Source organism: Drosophila bipectinata, chromosome XR (assembly GCF_030179905.1).
Source record: "Drosophila bipectinata strain 14024-0381.07 chromosome XR, DbipHiC1v2, whole genome shotgun sequence".
NCBI lineage: Eukaryota > Metazoa > Arthropoda > Insecta > Diptera > Drosophilidae > Drosophila > Drosophila bipectinata.
Window position 1 is genome coordinate 23,539,572 of NC_091735.1, and position 16,453 is coordinate 23,556,024.

At 37.7% G+C, this 16,453-nt stretch overlaps 3 protein-coding genes across 3 annotated transcripts; all 3 read left to right on the forward strand.

Moving 5' to 3' along the window:
* Positions 1 to 4,279: 4,279 nt before the first annotated feature.
* On the forward strand, positions 4,280 to 6,987 carry LOC108120186 (probable serine/threonine-protein kinase kinX). The gene is made up of 2 exons (XM_017233723.3): positions 4,280 to 4,435; positions 4,619 to 6,987. The coding sequence occupies exons 1-2, from the start codon at positions 4,312 to 4,314 to the stop codon at positions 6,985 to 6,987; spliced, it is 2,493 nt and encodes an 830-aa protein (XP_017089212.2). The 5' UTR covers positions 4,280 to 4,311.
* Positions 6,988 to 10,523: 3,536 nt separating this feature from the next.
* LOC108120190 (uncharacterized) lies at positions 10,524 to 11,482 on the forward strand. The gene has a single exon (XM_017233727.3). It carries the CDS (start codon positions 10,649 to 10,651, stop codon positions 11,426 to 11,428), a length of 780 nt encoding a protein of 259 aa, XP_017089216.3. The 5' UTR covers positions 10,524 to 10,648; the 3' UTR covers positions 11,429 to 11,482.
* Positions 11,483 to 13,871: 2,389 nt separating this feature from the next.
* On the forward strand, positions 13,872 to 14,827 carry LOC108120188 (uncharacterized). The gene has a single exon (XM_017233725.2). The coding sequence runs from the start codon at positions 13,872 to 13,874 to the stop codon at positions 14,769 to 14,771; it is 900 nt and encodes a 299-aa protein (XP_017089214.1). The 3' UTR covers positions 14,772 to 14,827.
* The last annotated feature ends 1,626 nt before the right edge of the window (positions 14,828 to 16,453 follow it).

The window sequence follows — 16,453 nt, forward strand, 5'->3', positions numbered from 1 at the left end:
AACAACAAAAATATATATAAAAAAAATCAAAGTTAAAAAAATTTGCATTTTGGGTCGTTGTTTGGATATTTCTCGAGCAAATTTTTGAGGTCAAAAGTGAGATTTTCAATAAGCCAGACAGACATTTGTCAATGTCGAAAGTGTGCGAGTTTCCACTGTGCTTCCCCCAACATGTCAAAGTTCACATACAAATATATACCACTTTATGGATAAATATACAGATATATATAGATGGCATGTGTTCCCAATTTTATTCAACCGACATTTAAATCAATCAAAGACATTGACTTTATAGTGCGAAATTTATTCTGTCCTCACAAAGCGTTCTCTGTTTTTTTCCTCTTGGCTTTAAAGATTAAATGCTTAACCCATTGGATACCAAAAAAAAAAAAGAGGCAAAAGGGGCTTTGTAATTTTTAAGCTACGAATGTATCTTTCTTTGTCAGCCCACGACGATAATCTTTTGTTTGGCATTTATTATTGTTTATAAACAAAGCTAATGGTTCTTTTCTGAGGGAAAATAAAGATTATTGATTTTATGTGATTTATTAAAAATAAAAAGAAGCATAAAGGGAGGCGCTCATAAAATCGTTGATTGATTTTGAACAATATAAGCCATTATAGATATTTCTATGGATTATAAAACAAAAAAAATAATGGTATTTGAGTTCATAATAAATATTTAAAACTGACTTTTATTGAATGTTTGAATGTTTTGTTTTTAAAGTTTAAACTAATCTTAAATACAAAGAATACTTCTCAAACTACAAATATATAAAAATATAATAAGAAATCTTGGAGACAATACAAAAAAAAGTATACATATATAAAATGTATTTCATAAAACAGGGATAAGTCCTAAAATTGTATTTAATATTTTTAGTTTAAATTACAGGTTCAATAAAAGGCGCTTCCGCATTTTGTACGGCTCAAATCAGGGAAGTAAATCTAGAGAAAGAGTAAAGCTCCACATAATAATTTCTTATTTCTAACATAATACTAAAGTTTGCAGAAAACTGTATACTAAAATATATTTATATATATTTATGTATATATATTTTCTAATTAGTTCCTAAAATGTGAATGAAAAACTAACAGAAAATCCTAAAAAAAAATACTCTAAACTTAATTCAACACTTTAAAATATAAATATTTATAAGTCTTAGAATAAAACTCGTATATTTTAGAAACTTAGTTTATAAAAATATAATATTATAATATTGGGTAATACATATTTTTTAAGCTTTCCATAAACCTAAAAATATTTTTAAAAAATAAGCATATATTCAATAAACTTAAGACTTCTATGTGTATAAATTTTGTGGAAATTAATATAACTTAAACACCTTAATTTATTTTCTTTTTATAATCTTTAATAAATAAAAAACAAACCTAGTTATGCATCCCTGAATAGCTTTATAATTTCGAAACGTACGTTTATTTGATTTTTAACGATTCTCTGGTATGGTTTTTAAAACTTTCCTATGGCTAATCAAAGACAAAACGATTCTGTCTACCGTGTGGAGTGTGGTTGCTGATCGGCGTCCCCCGGGGAGAATATTAATTAAATGCTGTAATTACACCTCTTATATATCTTTACAGCTAGAACAGTGGTTCGATCGATTTTTAAATTTGGCTTTATTTTTTTTCTCTTTTTTTGCAGACCACAGGTGGTGTGATTAATTTATGTGCTATATTTTCTTTTTTTTGTCCATTCTGGTTTGTATTTGAGCTACTTTTTAATTTTATATTTTTTGCGTGGCCGCCCTTTTGATGGTTTATCTAATTTATGTTATTGCTGTGGCAATTATTTAAATTTCCCACAGCTACCGTGTTGGCATTTCTGTAATGACAAGCTGGGCAGGGAATATAAAAAAAAAAAATTTGATACCCGGAAAAAAAAGAAACCGCATCTCTTCAGGGCGTTATTTTGTGTCGTTATTTTTTTTTTGGCGGCCCATTATGGGCGACATAAACAAATGTTTTAATAACCAAATTATGCGAAGAGCAAAGCAGACCGCCTGCTAAAAAATAAAACCAAAAAAAAATCACAAGAAAGGAAAGCTCACTTTTAAATGAGACGATGTTTAAATACTCTTGGAGGTTATATATTTAAATCATCGTTTAATGAGGTGCTTATTTTAATGAAGAATTTATTTTTATTAAATAGGATATAGTTTTTCACTTCTTAAATAAATCTTTGAGATAATTTTTCCCTATAATCTGCTTTTAACTCCAAAAAAGACCCAATTTATAGTATTACCCATTATTCATTTATATGACAGCTATGGGATATAGCTGTCTTCCGGTCCTTATTATTTATAAATATATACTGAAATCCAAAAACCATAATACCTTTAAGAAAGTGTATTAAAAAATCATAAAGAGAAAAGAACGCAATGTATTCATTAGCTTTTCGGGAGGACTGGACACCAAAAATAGAAAAAAATGCGAAAAAGATCCACGCCGAGTATCTCATGCTAATGGAAATGCATAAAAAAAGCATAAATACTCATTAGCCACCTGGATGTGTGTGTGTGTGTTGTTTTTTTTTTATCTATGTATTTATGTGTGTCTGCGAAGAAAGTTCGAAGGCCCTCGGAGGTCAAAACATCATCTCATTTTACCTGGGAATGTTGGGGTCACACTATTGGAAAGTTAATAGGGAAAGTTCTATTTACTATTTTTGGAACAATATCTCAGAAATAATCCCTCAGAAATTGGCACACTGATCCACATTCCGCCAAAAAGAAATCTAATCAATGGACCAGCGGGAAATTATTCGGAATTTTGTGCCAACAAAAAAAAATATCGGAAATCTAATTTATTTCTAGGAAAATTGTGGGGGCTCTTCGAGATGAATCAATCGATTGGGGTTATCTTTTAGTTTAATGATCTCAATGGGGTATATCATTCCGTCATGAGTCACTAGAGAATCTTACAGGAAATTAATGTTAAAGTTTAATTCAAAGAGTATTTTTTATGCTATTTTTAATGAGTAAAATAATTAGTACTAATAAATTTTATAATAATTTTATAATAATAATTTTAGTTAAAAATAGTCAGTGTTACAAATATGAGAAGAAAATAAGCTTTCAAAAATCACATTCCGCTTTATCTTTTAATTTTATTTATCTTTATCTTTTAAAACTTAATATTGAGGTGGTTGATTTAATTAAAGAATAACTTAAGATTAAGCTGTAAAACTATCACACAAATATTTTAAAAAAGAACACATTTTAAATCTTAAATATTCTTAGGCCAGAATTCGACAATTTTTCGAAGATTTTTAAGAAATTCTTCTTAAAAAAATGAAGAAAAAATTCCAAAACTTATGTTAGTTAATGTAAAAAGAACATAATAATTTTTTTTTTATAAATATAACGTCATTGTACAGGAAAAAAAATCTTAAACTATGATTAGTTTGAATATTTGAATAAACTCTTATAATCCTAATCGTATTCAACTAGAAATAGTTCTTTTTCCAGTTTTCAAAAACCCCAAAAACACGAAAATGAAACCCTAAAAGATATTAAAAATTAATTAAATATAATTATAATAATAAACTTCGTTAAAAGCTTCGTTCTTTTTAACAAAAAATGGCTATTAAATATTTTAAAAAGCAATAAGAATTTGAATATTTTTTGTTTTGTAAATAAAAGTAAGCTCCAAGGCATCAAGTTTTAAAAAATGTATCTAAATTGAAACCTAAATCCTCTTTAGGCATTATACAAAATTTTAACTGCTTCGCGGCTTATAAAAACCGCAATTTAAAAATCTTTAAAAATTCATCTGAGTATTACAAGGCCATAAAAAAAGAAATGGGTCTACCATTTAAGTTCAGGTCATAACTTTAGACAAAAATTCTTTAAATCCACGCCCGAACTAGTTTTCGAAAAAAAACCGAATTTCTAGCGCCAAAAAAGCGTGGCTCCAACGACCCGACGACCCGAAAACTTGGCCAATTGATTTACGGTCAGAACAGCAAGAGAGTTTGGCCAAAAAAAGAAGAAAGACAAAGAGAGGTAGAGCTGGGCGAAGCTTTCGGAGACTCTTTCTTCTCTCGGGCTAGAAGAATTCGTACTCTTTTCGAACGAATTGGGGGCCCATAGAGATGGCCAGTAGCGTTTTGGCCAAAACCGTTTTGTAGAAGGCACATAAAAAGCTTGGGACTCGGCGCTCGCTTAAACAGTTTGGCAACAGAAACGTTTGTCTGTAGACCGACTACTACGAACTAGGTCTAAATACACGCAAAAAAAAAATTTATTAAATTATAAACCACAAATAGAAAAAGATAGTTTACTCAAAACCATGACCAAGTTCGTGGTGGCTGTGAGCCTGGTGGCCCTATTTCTATGCCAGGTCCAGGCCGTGACCGAGGCTCCCGAATTGGAACAATCCACGGAATCCCCCATCGCGGATATGGCCCTCATTGGTAGGATTTCACATCAAAGAAACAAGTTCTTAACCCAACAAACCCCTTGAATAATATTATTCCTTCTTTTTTCTGTTCTTTTTTTTTTCATGTGAACCGTGTACTTGATTTTTTTTTTAAATATTTTTTTATTGTGTACTGTGCTGGATGTGTGTGCGTTTGTGTGTGTGTGTGTCTAAATAGGTGATTCGGTAATGGCACCCAAAACTCCTACGGAGAAGCCCCCAGTGGCACCGGCCATGGCGGAGAAATCCGCACCGGTGGAGGCCCTGGAGAAGTCAGCTCAAGCCGTTCCGGCCGTTCAGCCACATACGGTGGCCGATTTTATTATTCATCCACTGATCGCCTTCAAGCCCCGCCAGGCCTCCCTCGATGAGATCCAGGGTAAGCAGGCACAGGCACCCGCCACTGGAGCACCCGCCACGTCCGGCACCTGGCTGTTCGGCATGAATCCTGCCCAGCAATTGGGTTCGTCCTTCTCGACGCTGGCTGGTTCGGTTTCCGGCTGGTTCAACGATCGTCTGGCTGCCGCTGGACAGCAAATTCCCCAGAGCTTCGTAGAGACTCCGGTGAGGGAGTCCTCCACAAGCTCCACCACCAGCACCACAACCACTCAGCGTCCCGACATTGTGGTGCGAGTCCAGCAAAGGCCACAGAGGAATGGCAACAGGAAGGGCAATGGAAATGGAAACGGCAACCTCAACAATAACTTCAATGGAAACGGAAACGGAAATGGTAACCGTCGTCGCCAGCGTCCCAACCGTTACAACAACCGATTGGACTCTCTGGAGGATGAGTACTACGATGAGGAGGATGACTACTTCCAGGGCAACCGTTTCGACGAAGAGTTCGATGACGAGGACGAGGATGATCTCTCCCTTGAACAGTTTGAGGATGAGGACTCCTTGGAGGCTGTCCGTCCCCAAAAGAAGCGCAAGCAGTCCCAGGTCCAAGTTCAGAACCAGAGGCGTAAGTTCGGCCAACAGAACCAGGAGGCACCGATCAGCCAGAAGCGTCGTCCCGCCACCCAGAACAAGAAGACCCAGAAGACCACCCAGCAGAAGAAGCAGCCCGTCCAGGTGGCCGAAGACTCCGAGGATGAGGAGGAGCTGGACGACGATGAGAACATCAACAACGACGACGATGTCGAGGATGAGGAAGAAATTGTCGATGATGACAGCCAGGAGCAGGACTTTGCCCCGGAGCCGTCGGTCTTTGGTTCCTCGTCGACGTCCACACGCCGCAGCCAGAACCAGCCCAACTTCATCCAGCGCGGCCAGCAGAGCATCATCAGCCAGATCCGTCAGTTCACCCGCGGCCAGACCCCCGGCGAGCTGGGCAACACCTTTCGTCGCAGCCAGGTTGGCGGCGGAAACTCCGGCAAGACCCGCGGCCGTCCTCAGCAGGCCACTCTCGTCGTGAACCGCAACGGCCAGACCGTTTATGTGGCCCCCGAGCTGGCCAATGGGTATCCTTATGCCTACCAGGGCAAGAAGCAGAGGGTTCCCGTCTCCGGATCCTTCCCCCAGCCACCTCTGACCGTGCCCATTCGCCGTCAGGGACGCCCCACCCAGTACATCACCATTCCGTGGAGTCAGTTGGGTCTCTCGCCCCCCGAGACCCAGTCGGTCGTCTCCCTCGCCGAAGGAATTCAGGCTCAGCCCCTGATCCTCAACATTCCCCAGAGCGCCATTAACCCAGTGAGGACCGGATCCACCACCAATGGCCAGAAGAAGAAGAAGCGTCCTCAGCTGACCGCCGCCGCTGTGCCCCTCTTGGCCGATGCCTCCCTGATGGACATCTTCCAGCCCCCCCAGATCCCACCATCCCGCACCGGATCCACCTCCACCGCCGCCATCAAGCCCATCACCGCCCAGCCCGTCCTGATCGCCGCCAAGCCCGTCAAGGCCGGCGGTTCGGGTCTGCTGCCCACCAGGATTCGCCCCGGAACCATTGTCGAGAAGGCTCCCGCCATGGAGACTGTCGAGAAGATGCCCGTCATGGAAGTGGCCGAGATGAAGCCCGAACAGGAGATGCTTATGGCCTCCACGGAGGCGACTCCCCAGCAGGCAGCCAACGGAGAGCAGCAGGAGTTCATTATTGTGGGAGAGGACGATGAGCCCGGTCTGTCCCGGCATGTCCAGCCAGCCTATGGTGATGCTCGCTATGTGTCCTACGGAGACTTCCATCCCTACTTTGATCTGCTCTCCCAAAACAGGAGGTTTGCTTTGAGGAAGAGCGGTAGGTCGCTGGAGAGTCCCGAGGAGGCACAGAAGGAGGAGGTTGAGAAGAAGGAGGTCCAGAAGGAGGAGGTTGAGAAGAAGGAGGTCCAGAATGAGGAGGTTGAGAAGAAGGAGGTCCAGAAGGTGGAGGTTCCCAAAGAGGAGGTTGAAAAGAAGGAGGAAACCCTGAAGGAGGAGGTCCCCAAAGAGGAGGTTGGCAAGAAAGAAGCCCCCAAGAAGGAGGTTGCCCAGGAGGAATCCAAAAAAGAAGAACTCCCCAAGGAGGTCGAGACCCCCAAAGAGGATCAGCCCCAGTCTAAGCTTCTGTAAAAACCACAAAATAATAATACGAAACCCAAAACGAAAAAAAACTGATTACTGAAATATTCCGATAAACAAAAAAAAATAATCAAAAAAAAAAAAACAACCAAACCAAAAACCAATGATTTTCAATATCTCCCCCCCCACCCCAAAAAAGTGACGAAAAAACAAAACCACAAAAGAAATAAATTTTTTTTACCTTTTTTTTTGCGTGTGTTAATGCCTAAACCAAAAGTATGAATTGAAAAGCCAGAAAACCTATCCAAGAGAGTCGAAAAAAATACCAGTTGGTAGTCTGGCCAGTTGAAAGTTCAAGCCGAGCTCGCGGTGGCAGAGCATTGACCCTTGAAACCAGAAAGATGGCTTACTAATGAGGCTCGTGCTTCTTGACCGATTTAAATTATGTATCTATCATCTTTTGAATTTTTTTTCCATAAATTGATTTTTTCTTTTTTTTTTTGTAGACTTTCTGGGGTCAAGCTTAATTTATTCTTTCAAAGAAAAAAAATGGAAGCTGCGTATAGAATTTTATGATAATTAATCGACATTACGGTTAGACTTTTGACCGATTAACGGCATTTGGTGTATTAACAGTTGATTGACCGTTAGATCAACTTAAATAATTTATCGGAAAACAACTCTGATTTGTGAGTGACATAGTTGTGAGCTTTTGAAGGTGTTTCATAGTCCTGAAATGATATAAGTTTCATAGCAAAGAGTTTCTTTTTTTTAGATTTTTCTTAAAAGTTTTTATTTTTTGTTTAATAATTTAAAGCTAAGGATTTTTAAGAGCTTTCAAATAGCTTCTGGGAGTATTAGAAGAATTATATGAAATACCTAAACAATTAATTTTTTTTTTTGTAAAGCTTCTAAGGAATATAAAGTTTTTTTGTAGTTTAGGGTTTTTTAAAAGCTGGGATTTTTCAGAAGCTTTTTTATGGAACTTTTTTGGTTTTAAATAGTAAAAAAAAGCTTAGAATATGTAGAATTTTTTACAAAATCATTATAAGGCTTCACTCCACAAGTACCGGGTATAATTATACATATGTATGTACATAGAAACTTAGATGTACCAGGTATTAATATAATTCCCATATTTAAAGTATTTTTTTAGAAAAAAATTTTAGAAATAACGATCTCTCAAAGGCTTTATCAATCTTTCATACTTTATTTTTTGGTTTAGGCATCAAATACACAAAGAAAAATATAAAAGAATTCTCTTCCAGCTTTTACAGAAGACGTGATGATGAGCCGCCTGGGGGAAACGTTTATCAAATCAACCGGAACGATTGAAAATCAAACAAAAGATAAATCTACGTACGGCCAACACAATTATGGCCAAGTTGGTTCAAATTTGCATAATCATGCCAAGAGACCAAAGCAAATTGTTAAGAAAAAAATAACGCCATAATATTCAATGGGACATTATTAGGCCAACATGCGAGCACTTCAAGTGGCTCAGAAAAAAAAAAAAAAGAATACCCGTTGACAACATTATTTTCGGTCAGATTCGTTAATTATTCTTGGCTTGGAAAGTCAGAGAAAAAAATTCTAACAACGGGGTGAATGTTCCAGCAAGAGGTCTATGGTATGTTGGGAAGACAATGGCATCAAAATTCTATGATTTCGAGACATGTGTAGAGGTCACCACCTGCTAAATTAGTTGCTTTTCTATCTCTATACGTTATATACCTTTTTAAACCAATAATTAATGTCCAAGAAAAAAAAAAAAAAGCCAATGAACTTTCAACTCGATTTCGCAGATGCCCTGCCCAAAATGGAAAAAAAAGAAGCTCCATAATTCGTGGCTCAAATCAATTTATTAGACATCTGCCAAAAAAAAATAAATAGCTGGACAGCAGCTTTCTTTATGCCGTTTTGCATTTGTTGACCCCTTTGAACTTGGAATTCTTATGGAAATTAGCCAGCAAAAATATTAGAGGTTTCTTTTTAAGCTTTTCTTCACCTTTTCGGTTGCCAAGCGGATTTTTGTAAGCAAATTTCTTTTTTTTTCTGATCAAATCATAAAATAAATATTTAAAATTTATAAACTTGACCCAAGTGCGATTTCTTTTTTTGGGGAGAAAAGGGGTTTCAAGATTTTTAAGAAAATTTAAATGAAAGTTGAAATTTTTCGTAAAAAAAATGTATAAATACAAATTGCCTTTGACCTATTTTTTTTTTTTGTAAATCTATTTAGCAATTTAACAACTTTATTTCTTGGGAATAAAATTCATCGTAATTTCCAGTTCAATATGGTTTCGTCATCCTTTGGTTTATAGTCATTTTATAGGCATTTTATAACCTTTATCATTCACTATGAATATTTATAATATCAGTAGTCGATTCCATGAATATGATATGAAAATACTACACAAATTCCTTGTTCGCCTGATATTCTAAAAATATATGTGACATCGGTCGAGCGCCCCTTTGAAGAAATCAGAAGCCGACTGTGGAGTTCTTGGTTCGCGATGACTTTTGACTCTTTTTTTTTTTTCATTTTTGAATTAAAAAAGGTTGCGAAAGAATAAGCTGGAAATTAAAGAGCTATAAATTGATTGCAAGAATGAGGTAGGAATGTTTAGTTTGTAAAAATGAAAAAGATACCTTTCAGTTAACTTTTCGAAAATTATGAAAAGGACTGAATGCTTTTTAAAATTTAAATTAAATATTATGAAGTGATTACTTATTTTTGTTTTTAGTACTTTATATAAAAATACTATACATACATATAGAAATACTGTATAACATAACCCATATTTTGGAAAATTAATTATGTATTTACTTTAAACTTTGTTTAAATTCAATAAAAAAAAAATCAAATTCTTAAGCCTAATCATACAAGAAATCAATTTTTTTTATGTATTTCGTGCAATAAAAGTATTAAAAAACGTAAAATAAAATATTTTACAATATTCTTTTAGGAATTAAAGCCATTTAAATAGGATTTCTTAGCCAAAGATAAAATTTTCTTTGAAAACCATTTAAAATCGAATTTGTTTTTAATAATCTTAAATAATTACCTTTAAAATCTTCTAAATTTCAATCCTTTGTCGGAGACTTTTTGGGGACACTTCCTCCTTAGGTACTACATTCGTAAAAGATTTCAAATTAATTATTCTAATTATTTAGAACAATCATAAAATCATAAGAAAGGATATTTATGGATTTCATAGTTGAGGTATTCTTATTAAATACATAAATAAATATTTTTTTTTCTATACCATTTACTAAAAAGTTAAATCATAATCTGCTAGGACTTGAAAAGGACTCGATATTGCAGACCTATTATTCCTTAGTTGTTGACCAAGATAATGTTTTAAGGGTATTTTGTTCGGACTACAAAAATGGGTTTTATTGCTTAATTTTAAGAGATAACCTTCTTCATCTTTTGATACTATAATTTCTATTTGAAACCTTTTATCTTTTAGCTTTGATCCTCTATTCTAATCTTTCTTTCTGATTCTCCTCCTGAGAGCTGTAGGATATGTAGAAAGTGGGCTTTACATAGGAATCCAAACAGCATAGAGCAAAATATCAAAATAAATAAAAGTATACACCTTTAGTCGATTTACCTAATAAAAAAATACATCAAATATACAAACTATTCTAGTATATAGTCCTCTATAGAACTCTACCTAAATCTAAACCAAATCCCTACAAAAAAATGGTTAACGAGACGAAGGTGGAAGCGCACTTTGTAAACGAGTTCGTGTGGCCGTTTTTTGTGCCCCTCATGACGACGGTTAGCTGCACGATAGCCCTCGAGTTGCTGGCCCATTTTCTGATGTCTCTGGTCACTATTGTGGTGGTGAAGAAGTGCCTCCGCCTGGATCTGATCGGGACGGCCGATCATGCCTGTCACTGCACTCTCGGGCTGTTCCTGTGCGTGGGCGAGGCCCTTCTGATGACGGACGCCTGGTGGCTGCCGCGGATCTTCACCCACCAAAGCCTTGTCCGCATTCACATGGGCCTGGGAATGTTGTGTCTCTGGCCCGGCTTCATCGGCATCCTGACGAAATGCATCAGCAAGGCCCGTATCAATGCCATGGAGGAGGATCATTATAAATCGCATTGCACCTCCAAGCACAGTTTGTGCGGCCTTCTCGGTTACTTTCTGCTGTTGGGCGCTCTGGGTACGGGCCTGGGGCTGGTCTTGTACTCCATAAGGGCCCTTCATTTGACCCATCGGCTGATGGGCCTATTTGGATTCGTCACCGTCGCCTGCAGCGTCTGGTTTTCGTTCAATACGGGATTTGCCAGACGGGAGTGGTCCTCGCGGATGGTCGTTTGCCTGAAAATGGCGGTCCTGAGCGGCACCTTCGCGGCCTGCAGTTCCGAGATGTGGATTATTGCCGGAGAGACATTCCGGCTGCTGCCACCTTCGTTCACTAAGGCGGTCGATCTTTCAATTTCTGAGGAACATTGGGGTCCTGTTAAGGATTAGTAGACATTAGATTTCTAGTAAATGGTTTTAAATTACAATTTATGATATTTGGAAGCTTAAAATTAAAAACTTAGCTTATTTTATAAAATAAAATAATAAATAATATTACTAATAATAGCTTCTCGAAAACAAGTAATTTTTTTAAAATATATTTGTGTACATTTCTATAAATATATAAAATAAAATAAAATATATAAGCTTTTTTATTTTTTTGGCGATCATTTAATAAAACATATTTCTTTTTATTTTAGAACCAAAAACCATTTATAGTCTTTTATAGAAAATTGATGTCTTTAGGCCAAAAATCATAAAAAGAAATATGCTTTCGCTTAGAAAACAAATTTAAAGTGATTTTTCTTAGAAACTAGTTAGTCAGAAACCCGGAGAAAGGCTTTAATCTGACTTTAATTGATTAAAAAAATTCCCTAAAAAGATGGTTCTTTTTTTTCTAAAAAATTGATAAATAAACTAGAACGAGTTTTAGAAGCTATATTTTGAAAGAGATTATAAAGAGAAAAGGAGAGAAGGAGAAAGAATAAAGAAATTAAATAGAATAATAGATAGACTTCTGCCTAAAAAAGAAAAGAAAAATAATATTATCAGAATGTACGGAATGTATATGTATATACACATGTATACAAAATATCTAGAAATTACAAATAAGACTTACTAAAGGATAAAGGATATTACAATACGATACGACATTATTAGTACTAAAATGTAGTATTATCTAGAATTGATTTTAGTTATTGATAGATAATATTTTATTTATTTCTTTTATAAAGTTTTCAACGATGGGATACTAAAACAACTACCACAAGCCATCTCTCTGAAAAGAGAAACTAAAAACTACTAGCTATTACAGCAAGGGTTTAAAGCTCGTTATTATTTGCGAAATTTCAAAATATCATGTCTTGGCATATCGTATGTTAATTTTTTTAAATTGATTTTTAAAATAGAGATTTATATACCACTATATTTTAAAATAATATATTATAATACAAACAATTATTATACCTTAATGCGCTATAGTTTCATTACTTTTCTAATAAACTTTTGCCGATACACGTCGATATGTAGTTCCCAATGTAATGGTATGATGTATTTACTTTTAAAAATTTCAAGATAGATTTATGTAGAATGGAGAGAGATAATCATTGGATGAGGAAAGTGCCTTCCTTGGTGTTAAATAGAGTGGCTACCTTCAAATATAGCATATGGCCTATTTAAATAATGAATAGAATATCTTCTACACAAAAGATATAGAAACCACAAAGCTACTGTATCTTACTCATAACTGTACTAACAATTTTTTTTAAATTTAATTTCAAACCTAAAGACTCCCATTAAAAAGATAGTCTACTTCCCCTGTCCCAAAGTCCAAATTAAAAACAATTTCGGACCTCCGCCAATTGGATAATGTTTTAATTTTGGAGGCTTTAAAGGTAATTGGACCTGAAGTGCCTGAGATCTGAGACCACAGAGCCTCCCCAGACTCCAGAGAACATTGACCAAGCCAGAGAATAGAAAAAAAAACCTTGTAATAATAAATAATTTGGTTTTGTGGTGGCTTTTGGTCAAAGAAAATATGGATTTGGATTTGGAATTCTTTTTCGCCAATAAATCAGACGAGAAGTGTGCGTTACCTGTTTTTCATAACTCTGGGCTGTTGGACTTGTGGGGATTGTGGATTGAAGGGCTATCAATCAGAAGACGAGGCCCCCCTCCATACCCCACCGAAAAAAAGCTAAAACCATTTTTGTATATTATTCGATGGCCTGGGATAAAATTCAACCACTTCGCATGCGTCGTTGACTCGGAAAGCAGTCCGGCAGTCCACCAGCCAGGCAGGCAGGCCGGCCGGCAGGTCGGTCGGCAGGGTCCATGACTTTGCGGGCCGAACTTCTTCAGAAGAATTCTTCTGCGGGTGCCAAAGGTGCGTGTCTCTGATTGTTTTGTCATTAGCATGACCGTTGAGAAATCTTAGACGTCTATATATATATATGTATATATATTTTTGCTGATTAATTCAAGAGTTCAGGTCACTGAACCACCTGAACCTCTAGAACATTTTGCGAGACCTTCTTTTTAGAATATATCTACTTTTTTTTTTTTTGGTTTTTGTATTTTTGTGTTGTCTTCTGTTTGTGGTAAAAATTTCGCCACTTGAAAATTATGCCGACATCGACCGCAATTATGGACATCGTTAGCTCTCTCTTTTCTATTTCTTTTTTTTGATTTTTTTAAGAAATTCTGAGTAGAACTTTTTCGCATAAAAACCTAATGCCAGCTCTGAAAATCGTACAGTTCGCTGGAACTTTTCTTACAATTAGGATCGCATTGATATAATATTTTTTTACTTTATCAATTGCACACCCAAAAAAAAATATTATATTTGAAAAAAATAATTAAAATACTAAAATAAAAAATATTCTCCCAAAAGATGTCGAACCTGGGAGCTGTCTTGTTTGTGGGCTGCCTGCTGATGGCCATGGCCCTCGCCGAGCCACGCCTTCAGAGGCAACAGCAGCAGCAACGCCTTCAGCGTAAAATCAATTCCGCCGGACAGCAGCATCCGTACTTGTTCCTAACCGTGCCCAAGGGACGTGCCAATGCCGGTGCTGTTGTTAAAGGATTCGAAATTGTCGAGGAGGAGGACTCCCAGGAACTGGATCATCTGATCGATAATGATAACGATGATGACGACAACCAGGACGATGACGCTGACGAGGAGGAGGACGAACTGGAACATCAGTTGGGTCTGAAATTTGCCCGCAATAACTTTGCATTCCGCAACCAAAAGAAGAATCTCGACTCTCTGGAGGAGGACGACGACGACGATGATGATCAGGTTGAGGTGCAGGAATCCTTTTTGAGGAACGCTAAGCCCCAGGCTGTCGGCCAGGGTGCCCAGCAAATGGTGGTGGCTAGGGATCAGGCTGGTGCCATTATGGTGCCCGATGGCATTATCGAGATCGAGGGACAGAGCGTCCTCGACGAGAAGACCGGAAAGGCGGCGCTTTTGGTGCCTCGGGCCGCTCTGGACGCCATTCCTGATGGCGCTGTTGTGGCCCTGATGGAGCGCTCTGCCAACTCGGCTGGCATTTCCGGCGACGAGATCGAGGAGGAGCGCGCCAACCGCGTTGTCGTCCGCCGCAGGAAGAACAGCGGCCGCCGCAACATCCGCCGCCGGGGCACCAACGTCCAGCGACGTCGCCGTCGCCCCTCCTCCCAGCGTCGCCGTCGCGGCGGCAACCGTCGTCGCAACGTCCGTGTCGTCCGCCCCAACAACCGGAGGCGTGGCAACCAGCGTCGACGCGGCCAGGTCGTCTACCAGGGCTAAAGGTCACCCACCCATCCCCTCAGATTCTATATAGTATTATAGTTAAGCACCAGCGATCCAGGACACGAACTATGCAAACTATTGACAAACGATTCGAATTCAAATAAATGTGATATAAAAAAAAATTATATTTCTTGGTTTGTTAATGGGAGGACATTCTTTATAAACAGGGCTCTCCATTACGATGAGAATTGGGAAAGAAATAGCCATCCCCAGAAAGATATAGCCATCTCTCTGAGCCCTATATAGCAAAACCCCATTTTCAGGGGATCCGTCAGGAAAAATGGACAAAAAATCTAAAAAATATTTTGTATCAGGATTTTGATGCAGAATGGTAGCAAATCGATGTACAAATCGATAAAGGTACTCCGCTTGAGAATCGGATAAGAATTGGGGAAGATATAGCCATCCCCGTGGGCCCTATAGGGCGAAACCCCTTTTTTTAAGGGGTCCCATCAGGAAAAATGGACAAAAAATCTAAAAAATATTTTGTCTCAGGATTTTGATGCAGAATGGTGGAGAATCGGTCCAGAAATCGTTTAAGGTACTCCGCTTGAGAATCGAATAAGAATTGGGGAAGATATAGCCATCTCTCTCAGCCCTAGAGGGCAAAACCCCATTTTCAAGAGATCCCATCAGGAAAATGGACAAAAAATCTAAAAAATATTTTGTCTCAGGATTTTGATGCAGAATGGTGGAGAATCGATCCAGAAATCGTTTAAGGTACTTCGCTTGAGAATCTGATGAGAATTGGGGAAGATATAGCCATCACCGTGGGCCCTACAGGGGAAAACCGCACTTCCAAGGGGTCCCATCAGGAAAAATGGACAAAAAACCTAAAAAATATTTTGTCTCGGGATTTTGATGCAGAATGGTGGAGAATCGATCCAGAAATCGTTTAAAATACTCCGCTTGAGAATCGGATATGAATTGGGGAAGATATAGCTATCACCGTGGGCCCCATAGGGCGAAACCCCTTTTCCAAGGGGTCCCATCAGGAAAAATGGACAAAAAATCTAAAAAATATTTTGTCTCAGGATTTTGATGCAGAATGGTAGCAAATCGATGTACAAATCGATAAAGGTACTCCGCTTGAGAATCGGATAAGAATTGGGGAAGATATAGCCATCCCCGTGGGCTCTATAGGGCGAAACCCCTTTTTCAAGGGGTCCCATCAGGAAAATGGACAAAAAATCTAAAAAATATTTTGTATCAGGATTTTGATGTAGAATGGTGGAGAATCGATCCAGGAATCGTTAAAGGTACTCCGCTTGAGAATCGGGTGAGAATTGGGGAAGATATAGCCATCACCGTGGGCCCTACATGGAAAAACCGCATTTCCAAGGGTTTCCGCATTTTCTCATCAGGAAAAATGGAGAAAAATCAAAAAAATATTTTGTTTCGGGATTTTGATGCAAAATGGTGGAGAATCGATCCAGATATCGTTTGAGGTACTCCGCTTGAGAATCGGATGAGAATTGGAGAAGTTATGGCCATTGCGGTGGGCTCTATAGGGCGAAACCCCATTTTCAGGGGATGTGCCAGGAAAAATTTACCAAAAACTGAATCTGAAACCTATCTTAACGTTTTAATTAGATTCTTTTTTATAATTAGATTCTTTAAAATAAAATAAAACTTCTATTTAAATTTTAATATAAATGTCCACCATTTAAGTGTTGTAA